The 14,913-nt window shown below is 32.8% G+C and overlaps 1 protein-coding gene across 3 annotated transcripts in view; it reads right to left on the minus strand.

The window, feature by feature from the left end:
• Positions 1 to 967: 967 nt before the first annotated feature.
• Positions 968 to 14,913, minus strand: part of LOC117181773 (actin-related protein 2/3 complex subunit 3-like) — an 84,710-nt gene continuing 70,764 nt past the window's right edge. The window contains exons 3-6 of one of the 3 annotated variants that reach the window (XM_033374737.1): positions 13,881 to 14,076; positions 13,652 to 13,711; positions 13,412 to 13,544; positions 971 to 1,193 (exon numbers count right to left, since the gene is read on the minus strand). In XM_033374737.1, coding sequence (XP_033230628.1) covers positions 1,112 to 1,193; positions 13,412 to 13,544; positions 13,652 to 13,711; positions 13,881 to 14,076 — 471 coding nt within the window. In that variant the 3' untranslated portion in view covers positions 971 to 1,111. Of the gene's footprint in view, positions 1,194 to 13,407; positions 13,545 to 13,651; positions 13,712 to 13,880; positions 14,077 to 14,913 lie in introns of all 3 variants that reach the window. The other 2 variants (XM_033374738.1, XM_033374739.1) reach the window with 2 other exon arrangements.

The raw sequence follows: 14,913 nt of genomic DNA on the forward strand, positions 1-14,913 counted from the left end.
CATCTAATGAATTTGTTCGTTCATTTATAACACCATCTTTTTGACTGCCACAATTTATTCACCGTTCGTATCCGGCTGAGTGTGTATTCCCATGCCAAAGACGGAACATATGTCTCGACTGTGTACGGCTGACTCGTATCAAGAGTGTGTTCTGTATGTATGCTAGACTGGACTTAAAAAACAGTTTTCTCTTTCTTAAGAGCGAATTACAAATGATAGTAGTTTATGGGATTATAGAAGGTAGATTTTTTGAATAGATTTCTAAACAATATTCAGAGGTGAACCATCGTCTTTCATGTTTTTATGAAAATAATATAAACAAAAAAAAATTTTTTCTATCCCTATTTAGATTTGCTTTTCTCCAAAATATGATTTTGGAAGTTCCACCTTCAGAAAAGCCCCAGTGACATGTGTTTTTACCTAGAAGGTTCGTCTTTGATTAAAAATACCGGAAATTTATCCATAATGGTTCACAAGCGTCCCTTTTAACATATAGGTAGAAATATAAGCGTTGAAACTAATAACTGCTGATTAATTATAAGTACGTGTGTATCTCAAAATATATATATATATATATATATATATATATAAGAATACACTTGTATTCAATTCATAATTACTTATATCAATATTTTTTACAATTTATAGTGTTGCCTGAACTGTAGTCTAGACCGTTAAAATTAGTTAAACTTGTTTATATGGTCCATCAAAATGATAGAATAATTATTAATTGCAGTATCAAGGAACAGTGTATAATAGCAATTTGGTGGTAACCAACGTCGATCGCATTTACTAATCTAATCTTGTAAAATATAAAGCATTTATTTTGCGTGTAGAATTGCAACACCTCAAAATTAATGTTGCAATATGATTCATTAGTACGCTATAATTATATATCCCGCCTTATTACTTGAGGACATGGGTAATAAGGGAAATAGGTGTGACAATATTAAATAAATGACTATAATCGTGAAATACAATAAAATTTACTTGCACGTATTCAAAAAGCAATACATTTAAAATTTGGTAAAAGTATGTTTATTGGCCAGGTGCAGATAGAGATTTGTCCATAAACTTCTTCTTGGCAAAACATAGCCACCATTTACTCGGCTTACCACCTACTTCGTATACTTTTTTGATAAGACGTTGAGAAGCCTCTTGCCTGACCTGCTGTAAATATTGCCTCATTAAATCTAGAAAAAAAATTTTTTGGTTATAGAATACAACAATTTAAGGCTCAATTCATTTTTGTTTCTTTTCAGGGGTCAACAAATTTGAGGATGGCTTAGCAACATTTTTATGACGTCTTTATTACAATATCTCCGTTCGTGTCTTCAAGATGTCTTTAGGGTATCGCGCAATCGTGGGAAGATGGTAAAATGCAAAGACATCTTAAAGACAAAGAGGTAGATATTACCGTAATACATAATGATGTTGTCAAGAGGTGCTTAAATTTGCATATCCACTGGACACATAACTCAATTGGAACCAATTTTATAGGACGCTTGGAAAATTGATCCTCAACAAAATATATATAAATTTTACAGTAAAGTTCCTAATCACAGTTCTGGATCAATTTCATAATAAAGAACAATGGCTGCCTTCTTATTTTGTAATAATTGTTCTCAATAATAAATCACTTAGAGATAATGTTTTATAGTTCGACAGTAATGGTTCTTTCGTAACAATTCTCTCATTTCAACTTTGCTTTCATGATGATCCATTATAATAAAAAGTAGGTGTTTCGGGTTTAAAGCGTGTGCAAAACTAAGAATCTTGCCGACGTTTCGTGAAAATTGCAGTTCAGTTCTTTAAGGCTAACCTAATACTGAGGTTTCAGGTTATGTTGTTTTTATATATACTCTCTACGATGCCTGTGATTGGCCAGAATGCCCCAATGTAGAAACAGGAACTCCATAAGATGGCCTTAATTTACAATTTAATAACTATTTGAATTTTTCAGATAAAAGAATAATTTTTTTTATTATGAAAGAAGAAAAAACTATTGATCGGTGTGAAAAGCTAAAATAAAATTTTTTTTCTATAGTTAGGTACCTTTCTTCGCAGATGGTTACATATATTAATAAACACAAAAAGAAACTTGAAACAAAAAGTCCATTATAAATTCATTGGAAATTTAATGCATATCATTTCTAAAAAAACGACTAAATCCGTTAAGAATTACAGGTTGTAGACTATTTTAAACAGTAAATGCCAGATCCGTCCTACTGTGAAATTTTCAAGTGATCCTGTCTTAAAAAACCAGTCCTCTGATCGGACTCAAACTTTGATAAAGTCTAGTTTTATTGGATAGCAATTTAGGAAACCAAATTTTTCCAGTGGGAAAAATATTTACCGAGGGTCTACCATTCACTCTTACTAGCTCTTACTAACTACTAACTCTGAAGTCACTCTTTTGATGTATGTAAAATAAGATTTTGTCTTCTACATATTACAAAGGATTTTCCAAACTTTTTTCATTGATCATAGGCATTTTTTCAAGAACCTTAAGGACCTTAAGGTTAAATAAAGTAGGTCGACAACTGTTTATTAATGAAAATAAGCATCGATTCGTCTTTCAAGCATAGAAACTGCTTCAATGATTTAAAACTCTTTTAATATTGAGAAAAAAACTTGGTCTTGTATAGTTTCGATAAGATTTTGCACGTTTTTTTCATCTATTATAATGATATTTATTATTTATCGTAAGGGTAATCCAAGAGTATAAAAAAATAAACCTAAGCGATCAAAGAAGGTATTTGTGAAGAATATGACTTTTAAAGGTTACAGGACATGCGTTTAAAAATACCTGGTATTACGAGAGTAATGCTGAAAGGGGGAGTTGAGATCTGGAAACTGAGAAAGGTAGGAACATAATTGAAGGCACAGTGTAGAAGAAAAAAGGGTTTATTACAAATTTGCCGCTCGTAGTCCACTGTCAATCTCTTGTAAAGAATTGACTAGCAGGGTGTTCCTCTGTGGGAGGTTTGAGTTTTTGAGAGGAATCTTTTGGCCCGATTGAAGACCTTTGAGAAGGTGGGAAGATTTTCCCCAGGAAGCGGTCCAGGACGAATGAAAGAGCACGAGGCGACTCCAAAGAGCGATCACTTTCCCTGCTTTCACTTAATGTAGCCAATTACCAGTCAAGACTGACGACTAAAGATGCGGCCGCGCAGGACCCCTTATGGGATTCCTTCTAAACTCGGCCACGACCCGGCGACCCTATCGTGCATGGCCGTTCCTAATCTTCTTAAATGGTAACGATTCTGTTGCACCCCTCCTCCTCCGCGGAGCTTCAAGTGTACGTCTGAAATTTGAATACGTTCTCTGTCTAGTTCTATAACAGTTTGGGAGTCGATGTTTAAAAAAAAACTTTCTTCGATGTCCAGTTTCAAACTACTGTCCCTTATTTTCCTTTCAAGGTTGGTTTTACTCGTTTTAAGTAATTTTATATTATTTATCCTATTGATCCTTTAATTTTTTACCATTATCCAATTCTAGAATTTTTAATTTTATAATCAGTATTCCTGTGTGAAGGTATCTATGTTTCAATTTTCTAATTTAAAATCATTTATATTTAATTTTCTAATGCCTTTAGATTTAAGGCTTTTGAATTCTCATCAAAGAATGTATTAGATTTGTGTCAAATTGCCCCTCCCCCTTTTTGTCAAATGTCCACGCTTTGAGACCCCCTGAATCCGAAAACCCTGTTTTCACGAGTCTGCCTGCCTGTCTGCATATTTTTAGTTTGCTATTAAAGGTGAAGTTCGTTGGGCAGCCATTTTGGATAAAAATTTAAGAAGTTTAAGTATTTTCAAAATTTTAGAGGCCACTTTTTTTAAGATTTAAAAATTCTATGTGTGGATATTAGTATAAATCGAAAAGACGAACAATTTGACCAAATTATATTTTTTCATAAAAAATTACCGGAGTTATAGCATTTAAAAAGACTAAAATAAAAAATAAATAATACGAAAATGAACTTTTAAGACAGAAAAAATGATGAAAAATAAACCATTCCGTTTTTGGGTCAAACTATGCAAGATAAGCAGAAAGATGGATTGAAACAAGTTGTGCAACCAAAAAAGGTCTACAAATTTCTTATTAATAATTTTTAGACAAGAAGAGTAGATCAATACCAAAATGCATATTATGAATTGTAATTATATAAATTTATTGAATTGATAAAATTTTCGAAGTAGCTGAGAATAAAATGTAAGGAAGAATGAGAAGCAAATATTAAAGTAATGATAGAAAATAAAATTTGTGCATTATTTCGCAATGTCTGATTAAGCAGTCCCAGACTGAAGTACAGAAATAAATATAGTATACATTTGATATAAAACAGTTGATCATATAATGTAGAAAAGTTCGAATTTTGGATAAAATCGAGTGCGAAGCACAAGATACGTCATGAGAATATGTTCGTTTAGACCGACGGAACTTTAACAAAAGAGAATTCATAATCAGCAAATTAGAGTTGTTGATGATATTAATTTTCAAAAGGTCTGTGCACAAACGTGGGGGAAGTACCAAGGCCGAAAGCGCAGCGCGAGGTAAATTCATTATCGAGAAAAGACACTTTTCTTATCAATAAATGGACCTTTTTACTGTTCGTATAACCTGCGTTTTTGTCCGTTTTGTCTAAAAGTTCGGTTAACTTTTTCAAAACCTTCTCTCTAATTTTAAATATTCCCGATTTTCTTCTAAAGTTGTAATTATTAATTTGTCTTCTGTTTTATTTATCTCAATTTTTCGGCACTTCCTGTTTTATTATGTGTAACCTTTACAATATATCCGTCCATTCAACTATACTTTAAAACTGTATTCCGCTACAGTTTAATATATATTTTTTTGTAAGGTATTCGATTGTTTCTAATTTGTGATCTAAATTTTAAAATGCTGAGATGAATTGTGTTGACGAAATTTAGCTTTTATTGAATGCGGATTGTGAACTGTCCATATGTTCGTCCCATGTAGAGTGATCGTTCACTATACAGGTTTTAATTATTTGTTTAATTGTTCTATTATAACGTACAGTTCGGTTTGCTTGGGAGTAATATTTTGGAGTTTTCGTGTGCTTAATACCGAACTTTTCTGTTAGATCTCTTGATGTCTTATTTACAAGTTCAGTGCCGTGATCCGTGTGGAGGATTCGCGGTATTCCCCAACGCGAAATTACTCGTTTCTGAAATTCAGATTTTATGGTGATCCTGTTAGCTTTTCGAATCGGTATTACTTGGATAGATCAAATATGAACCGGAATTTCTTCCGCACTGTCACATAAGCGACCGTATCGCATTAGGACCAATTGGAGGTTGAAGCGAGGTTATTTTAGACTTACTCGGTACTACCTAGGTCTCGCACTTCTTCGTTCAGCAGCTTGAACGATGAGTGTCAAAGAAATCCCAGTGTCTGTGGCCCACGCATTATGATAAAATTTTGAATCAAAGAAGGCATGAGGCAAAACGAAATGGGGCGTAAGTTGAGACAGCAGTTTGATACTCAAACATTATCGAGGATTCAAATGTGTGCGTGGTACAAAAATGTATAGATGAGCGTGAAAATGTACAGAACACGCTTCATGAATGGAGGTCCAGAAAGAGCGTCACGTAGGGGGTGAAAAATGGGTGCTCGCAACGACTTCAGACCCAACGAACTTTGTTTTACGATACTGAAATTCAGAAGCAACCACTCCCATGGAAAAAGTGCATTGATGGTAGTAGAATGTATGGTGAAAAATAATAATTTTGTACTTTGTGAAAATTTTCACTTAATACAAATTTATAAAGAAATTCCGGTTTATATTATAGACCCACGTATTTCGACCCATTTTGTAAATAGGTCTAGGAACGCTAAAATCTATTTATTTTTTCGCTTTTAAGAAGTCGGTCTGGGTTTCGTCATGAATTTCCAACAAAACTTGAGCTCCAAGTTTTTAGGGTACGAGTAATTTCCAAGGATTTAAGTCTGGTAGCAATTTGATTTGAATGGGTCATTTCTGTAAAAATAGGGTTGCGAATCTCTGACTTACAATTTTTCGTGTTCTTCGGGTCTTTTTGTGATTTGCAAAATTTTTATAAAGTACCAATCGTCTGTTTCGTCGCTAAAGTCCGCTTTCGTTTTTTCTACGCTACAAGCTAACGCAAATGCTATTGTTTTAGCTGGTTTTTCTGATCTCGAGAATGATTACTTTAAAAATATAACCTTCTAAATATGGACTAAATTTTTCTATGGCACAAACCACCACTACGAATTTTTTTATGACAAGTAACGAGATGCTGCGCCATTTAGGCTTTTATTCGCGTACGCGAAGGAAACGTTGAGTAAAATCTACACATGTCAATATGGATACTGACACTAAAAGGTATTTAATTTTTTGGAGTGCCTCATCTTGTTCTAATCTCCAATCGCATGTTTTATCTTTTTCAGTAGTCTGTTCATCGGTTCATCTATTTCATCGTCAACTTGGTGTCCCTTTTCGTGTACTTGAACTGGTTGTTAAATTTGCATTATTTATTTTGTCTAAAACAATATTTAAGTGTTTCAAACGTCCTTCAAAATTGTGAGTTACGATAACAATACAGTCTAAATAACAAAAAAATTGTGGATTCGAGTCTGGAGTAATGATTTTTTCCATCAGTCTCTAGAAAGTGACTAGAGCATTGGTTCAACTAAATGGTTAAACTAAACTAAATCATTTAAATTAGTGCTTGCCTTTTACAGGGACTGTGAATGCTGTGATTCCTTTTTTTCGTAACATTATTAAGTTTTTTAAAGCCGAACAATCCGAACAAGAGGGTTCTATTCTGTCCTGTTCTATGAATTTATCTACTGTTTCGTAAATTATTTCTTTTATTTTAGAGCTTACGTGGTAGTATCGCTGTCTTATTGGATCGTGGCCCTGGATATTAATTTTCTGTTTTGTTTAGTGAGTAGACTGATTCTTTTCGCGAACGAATTTTTATTTTATTTTCAAAAAGCTTTTCTAATTGGAATTGTTAGCTTTCGTTAAGCTGCTTGTGGAGATGCGCATTAAGCATGGGATATCCTATCTGTTAGTATTGGATTGTTTGTGTTGTAGCTTAGGGTCATCCGTAGGGTTTTAACATATCTACATACGTAGTTTAATTTTGGGACTAGCCTAAACATTGAGGGTTCGCTTTTTTCCTGATCATAGTTCGAATTACTACTGGTCCAATTATGTTGGGACTTATTTCATCTTGAGGCTTCTGATTAGAATATTTTCCCTGTTTTTCATTTTTATTCCCGTAATCTGCTTTTTGGGAATTTGTTTATTATTATTATTGTTTCCTGAATTATTTTCAAATCTTTCTGTGGCGAATTCGATCATTGGGTTACTTTGCCCAAATTTAATCTTAACGTCATTTGATTAAGCATTGGTCACATTTAATTGTATGAGATCTTAATCTGAATTTAGGTCTGAAATTTTGTTCATGTTGATTTGGAAAAGGTAGGGATGGAAATCCAAATGGTAAAAATGGAAATCGGTTTTTCTATGGGTTTTTATCACGGTTATTTTGATCTTGGTTCCCTTTTTGGTTATCATTTCGACTATATTTATTTTCTCTTTTTTGCTTTATTGTTCTCGAAATTATTTTGATCACCGTTACCGTTATTACGTTTTTGTTCGTTTTTATTCTCAATGTTGACTTCAGTAATTTGTAAAACTTACCTCGAATTTTTGACTTTGTATTCGTTACAACGGTTTTTATAGGTTCTAAGTAATTCCCATTCACGACTTTTTCTAGGATAAAGTTTTGTAAATAATTTTGTAATTTCTGTCCTCTGAAAACAACAATCTTTAGCATCTTCGATTAATAACGCATCTAAGTTTTCCAAAATATCGCGGTCTTCTTTTCTATACCTGTTTTTGAATTCTGTCTGTTCCTCGAGAAAATGAGAGGGATTATCTTATTTATTATTACAGAATTTAATTGGCCAATTGCTCATAATTTGAAACAGCGTTTGTATCATGCCAGCAGTAAAATAAGTAGCTGGAATTTTTTGACCTGTTATTTGTTGTCGAGAGTGTACGAGCTCTTTTTTCAGTTATGTCTGTCCTTTAATGGTTCGCTGTCACCTGTATCTTGAAATTTTCAACATAATTGTTACAAAAAGATGGTGCACGTGACTACCCTGCACGAAAGGGTTACGAGGCCGTATCCGAGCCAAGGCGAAAATCCCCGAGGGGTCTCGAAACGTCGGACATCGACCGTACCGCCACCGGCTTGATCGGTCTTGTTTCGGGCTCACTTTCGAACCCTGTTCTTGCTTTTTGCTCTCCCGGGTGCCATTACGGGTATCCTCTCATTCTAGGGACATATCATCTACCTCAAGACCAAGTTATCTCGACACCTACCAGGAAGGGCCTCCTGCCGCAGATCCACCTCTCTGAACAGGGTCAACCTTTTTATTAACGTACCATCCACCCTCTACATCCTGACAATAATCGCCACGGATTGCCGGCTCAAGCACGGCGAATGTAAGTGATAAGAAAGTTCTTTTACCTTTCGCAAAACATTTGTCACATTGTATTTTGACCCGCGGCAAGGTAACGCGACTTATCTTCTAAACAAAAGATCAGAGAACGAAAATAAATATATTTTCGAACTCTTCGACAATAACATAATTAAGATTTTGATTAAATTTCGCAGAACAAAATCGGAATTCTAAATTAAGAAATCATATCACACTTTTATACAGAATATCTTATCAATAAAGATGAAAACTAAATGAAACTCAGGTCGAGTACAGTCAAAAATAAAATGACTAACCCAAATAGCAAACAAATCGACTACAATAACTCGGACCTGGAAGGTGCCGCTGCACCTCCGACCCAAAAAAATGTTCTAAATAAAATTACGACGAGACCAGTAATCAGAAGTAACCCTTCGATCACACCGAAAAATACAGGTCCCCTGCGCAAAATGATAAATAGGTCAATAGACCGTCGTAGAGGTTTCGCGCGCAAAAACACGGAAACGCCCAGCATAAGCAATAGGTCAAGCAAAGACAGACTAACTCAAAATAACGAACCCTCACTCCATAACCTTACTCAAAACCCTAACAAAATCTTTCAGCCCATAGACAATAATTCTATTTGGATAACGAAATTTCCCCCGCAATGGGCGCGTCAGGCCCAATAAACATTCGGAGACAAATAATTAACGAAACTTACGAACGCGATTGATTTTTTCAATACAACAACACACAGTTCATTTTAGAGACAGATGAACTTTTAGAAAGCGAACAACAAGCAAATCCACTTTATTCTCCTTTTTATTTTTTTTTCGTCTTTTTTATTTTTATTCTTATCAAATCACAATAAAAAAAACATTTGTAAAAAATATTCACCAGCGTTTCAAAACTCATACGGCATCCTCGTCAAGGAAAAAAATAAAATTCTTTGCCGGCAGAAACAGCATCGCCATCACGATGCTCTCTCTCTGGCCCCTAAGAATCAACACCCAAGAATTAAGTGAAATTTCAGAAGGCAAACCAGTTATAAACAAACCTGACATACAAATGACTTTCAATCCAAGTCAGTTGAATTAAAATTTAAGAAATTCAAATGAGATTAAAATCAAATTTAAAATCCTTTTTAACGTTCAATAATCAAGTTAATGTGAAGAATTCCTGAAAATAAAACGAAGAATCTAACGAACAAATTTGGACAATCACCATAAAATGTTTCCATCCAAAGAGGGTCGTTAAAACGAGAATTTTAAACATATACTAATAGAAATAAAAGAAACAGGATTTTTGAATTGAGCAATGTATTTATAATAGAAGGTATGCTTTCAGTATAAAGTCAAGTATAAAGTCAATCGTTAACTTTATTTATGAAAATAAGTAATGTAGTCACGTTGCTAGGTCTAACAAATTTTGGAATATAAATATAAATTTACTATAGAAAAAATAGTTCAAGACGTAATTATTCATTTAAAAAAAGTTCTTTTAAGTTTTCCCTTTTATTTTTTCTTTCGAAAGTAACCGTAATTTGTATTGAAGCTCTATAATACTATTTCGGTTTATAAGCTTCTTCAAGGGGAGAATGGGGCATAATGCACGAAAAAAACGCTTATTTATGAATTTTTTTAGAGATCTGCTTAAAGTAAATGTATTTAAATGTTTCACATGTTACAAAGTATTATTTTTAAAATAATTAGTGATTTTTTTGTAGAAAAATAACTTGAAATAAGCCAGTGGCAAAGCTATTTCGAGTACGCCTCTTGAAAAAGATTATTTGCGGTTCCAGCGATACCTCAACGTAGATTTATCGGAAATCAAAAAAGTTACAGAATTTAATTAAAATATAAGTTTTTCCTCTCCCCAGCGATTATTTTTAGGAATTTTTTATTTATTTTTTATTTTTGTGATCATTTGAAGTAAAATATGCGATTTTGTATGAAAAACTTCGTCATTTTTTAAGTGAAAAACAACGTTAATATAAAAAAATTTGAACCAAAATATAGTTGGGGGGAGGATTTTTATATGCAGAAAAAGTTTACCAAGTTTGTGAAGGATTAAAAATATTAAGTACGTGCTAAATGTGTCAATTAGTGTTTCTTCTATACAACATTCTTTGATGATTATCCCGTTACTCACTTTGTCCATCAGACTTTTTCCTATCCAACTCATCATCTATCTTTCCGTCCCCAGTCCATACGCTAGCAAGATATACGTACTTATCAACTTGTTCTATTCTTTCATAAATTAATACAATGAACTTTCTGAATCAAATTTCTGTTTTTTCGTACGTATATAAGTCAACGATCGCCTCAGGAATATGTTAATAACTTCAATTTTATTTTCAATTAAATTGTTTTATTAAACCTAATAATAGAAATTGCGGTTTGTACCTGTCACACAATCAGAAATTATGTGAAATTATATCTAAATATTCAACCGTTTGACCGTGAAATCTGACCTCGCAAAACAGTACTCAAATAAATGCCATCAAGATGCCTATTCTTCCATTTTAAGAGCGCTGCTGCCCCCTAAGTAGCGCGAACAAAGCACCATATGTTCCTGCAGAAAAGTTTTGCGCTTCGTTCGCCCCACTTTCGCCGATGATACTTATTTTGGGGATTTTTAATTAATATTATAACATTAATATCAGTAACAAAAATGTTTCCTAATAAAGATTGGATTTGTTTTTTACGCACTTTTAATTTATCATTACGTTTTTTCCAAATATTACATATATGAACTTCAAAAATGAAGTGAGAGTTATGAGTGTAATGCAATCGTCAAAATTTTCAGCCTCTAATTTTTTAACGTATCTTTACGTTTTGGCAATCACAGAGTCCGAAACTCGTAACATTTTTCCGATCTGTATATCGGTCTGTGTGGTTACCTTAATGATTTAAATTAGATTCAAATCCAATTTAACATCCAATAATGAATTTAATGTGCAGAATTCCTGAAAATAACACCGATTATTCAACAAACAAATTTTGACAAGCACAATAAAATGATCCTATGGTAATTTGAAAAAAGATAAAAAATTTCCTACAAAGGAAAAGCAAATAATTCTTTTTTTTGACAAAAAAGAAAAGTGAGAAGGACAACAAACCAAATCCCCTTCCTTCTCTTTTTTATTTTCATTATTATCAAATCACAGCAAAAAAACATTTGTAAAAAATAATCAGCAACGTTTCAGTACTCATACCCACAATAGTATATTGAGCAACGAGTGCGGGCAATCGGTGAGCCCGCAGGAGTTACTCATACTATTTTTTGTTATAAGTGCGTAAGAGGCGGGTGTTGGTGGCGGGGAATGGAGGGTTCGGAGGGGGGTGCACCAGAAGTAATGATCTTCAAAGAATAATCAGAAAGTAATTCAATCAATAGCAGAAAAATTATGTAAACATTACTTTTTACAAGTTCTGGAGGATTGAGTTCACCTTCACTGTCATCTTAAGTATCAGGGATAATCACATTTTTTGTATATTCACTCATTGTGCTCTTTTTATCATATTGCACGAATGCACCAAGAAAGCATCTACTGTTATACAATATGTTTTGCAGCTATTAAAAATATTAGGGACTCGGGATTCCCCGAGTTTCTATTTATTCTTTTTAGTACCCAGAGGCGGCGGCAGCGTCGATTGGCGTGAAGAAATATAATTTTGGGTAAAAAAATAATCAAGAACATCTATGAAACGATGTTTAGCACACTGAAATAACGATTTAGTAGAGAATTTAGCATTTCGCGATTGCTAAACAGACGTGCAAAGTAGCATTTCTTACGTACGTATAAGAGAAAAGTTAATTAAGAAACATATTACAATTAGACTTCAACCAATCAAAAACGAACAAAGTCATATTTTGCCTGCAGATAAACTATTTTCCGTGTACCATTTAAAATGGATTCAATAATAACTCTTTGCAAGGATCCTTTAGATAAATTTGAAAAGGGCGGTTTTGTCTACAAGATCACGTGTAACAGCAACGAAACCACGATGCTCTCTCACGGATACCGGAGAATTAAGCGAGGGCCAAAATGCAAGTCCATTATAAGCATACCTGAAATATCCGGTGAGAGTTAGAAGACAAACCCGTTATAAACATACCTGAAATAACTGTCATGAACACATCAGAAATAGAAAAAGTTAAAGAAAATCAATATTCATTGAAACTCAGTGTCAAATATAACTCTCATTACTTTCACCATGTAAAATTTCATCATTATCCCCATCAAACTCAGGGTCAACATTAATAAATTCTTTTGTATCTCTGGCACGAATCCTAAAATTTTTCCACATAAATCCAGCAGTTGTCGAAATTTGACCAAAAAATGGAAGAACAAAAGTATTTAAAGAATTATACTCCTTCAATTATTATTTTTGATTATTTGCAGACCAAATATAACTTTGTTTTTGATTTGTTTAAGTCTAATTGTAATTGTCCTTTCTCATTTTTATTATTTGCCCAAAAAAGAGTTTTTTTTTTAATTTTTAGGAAATTTTAAATAATTTTTTCAAATTACAATAGGACTATTTTATGGTAGTTGTACAGATTTGGTGGTTGGATTCTTGGTTTTAATTTCAGGAATTCCAATCAAAATTGTTATCAGAAAATAAAATTAGATCATTTTCAATATTATTAAGTGGCTGTGTTTAATAGATGACTAATTATCATAATGATATTTTTCAATTAGAAACAAACTTAAAATATTCTTGATAATTAATGATATAGTTTTAAAATGTGATGAAATGATTTTCAACATCTTTTTGAAACCCTCTACAAATTGTTGTAGAGTTAACTTAGAACCAAACTTTAAAAGAACGGAATGAAAGACTATGACTTAATGTCTCTGTTTAATAAATTTAAAAACACGACTATTTTTTTTATTAACATCAACATCGAAAAACATACCTACTTCTTATATTGCTTTTCCATTTTTCTCTGCATCGTTTTATTCTTGAAAGAGATGTAAACTAAATTTCGAAAATGAAGCACGAGTGTCGCAATAAGAATGTTTTCATCAAAGCCGCAGGTGTTTTTAGAACCGCCTTCAAAAACAAAAAGGAACACAATTTCAGGCCCTAAAGAAAGGCTAAGACTTTCACCTATGAGATATCTGAGCTATAGAGTGATACATTTTTCAATCTTCGATTACTTAAAACAAAATGATGTGCCGGAGTGGAAGCTATGGGGAAGTACAGTGACCTGAGAGACCCTGAAATTTGATAAAAATTCAATATTTTGCGGGATTTGTATGAAACTTGGAAAAAGGGGGTTGCTGAAGTCACAGATAGTGAATTCACAGATAATGCTTCTTAATAGTACTTTGTACATTTTGCCAACATTTCTCTATTTTTTAACTAAATACCAAAAAAATCACCTACCAGCCTCAGTAATATTACTTGGTTTTGCATAAACCAAATTTAATGGAAAATCTGGATCTCCAGGTATGTCGAATTTTGCCAAAGCCAAAGAATATAACTCGTTGAGGGCTTGATTTTGGTTTCCGCATTTTTGTAATTTCTTTAAGCATTCAGTAATATAAAGCGTGATGTAGATGAGAACTCGATCGGCGTCGCTCTATAACAAGGAAAAACACACCAAAATTAACATGCAAATTTTTAACTTGCAAAATATTTACTACAGTAAAATTGATAACTTTCACAATCCTGACGATTTCTCGGTTTGCGGGTCAAACATTCTATTAATCCTAAGAAAAGATTTAAAATTTAATATTCGAAAAACTGTTACTCAAATAGTTTCAAATCACAGTAATAATAATAAATTTAAAAATTTAGCAAAATCTGTTAAATTAGTTGAAAATTTCCAAAAAAAATCATAAAGATTTAATTTTTGTGAAGGCCGATAAAAGTCACTTAACGGTTGCAGCAAATAGAGTCGATTATAACATTACTGTTGAAAACATCCTTAAGAATGATATTTTATACAAGAATATTAAAACTAGTATGGTTTCAACTATTGAAAATAAATGCAATGACATAGCTCCTAAATGGGAAAATAAAAGATTAATAAACGACCAATGTGCATACCACTTAAAAACTCACTTTATGCTTTATGCTTTATGCATTGAAGAAAAACTTAATTTAAATAATTTGACAAAAATAACTAAAAATGAATTTCTAATAGCCACCAGAACAGTTTTCAATGGTACCGTTTTCTCCTTTAATAATAAATTTTATAAACAAATTTCGGGTTGCCCTATGGGTTAACCATTATCCCCTGTAGTTTCTGATTTAGTTTTACAAGATGTTGAAAAAAGAGCTTTACAATTGTTAGATTTCACACCTATTTTGCACAAACGATATGTCGACGACATTTTAGCCATTATTCCCACAAATAAAATTCAAGTTTTCTTAAATGCATTTAATAGTATTGAAGATTGTATAAATTTCACTC

This window comes from Belonocnema kinseyi, chromosome 10 (assembly GCF_010883055.1).
Source record: "Belonocnema kinseyi isolate 2016_QV_RU_SX_M_011 chromosome 10, B_treatae_v1, whole genome shotgun sequence".
Lineage (NCBI taxonomy): Eukaryota > Metazoa > Arthropoda > Insecta > Hymenoptera > Cynipidae > Belonocnema > Belonocnema kinseyi.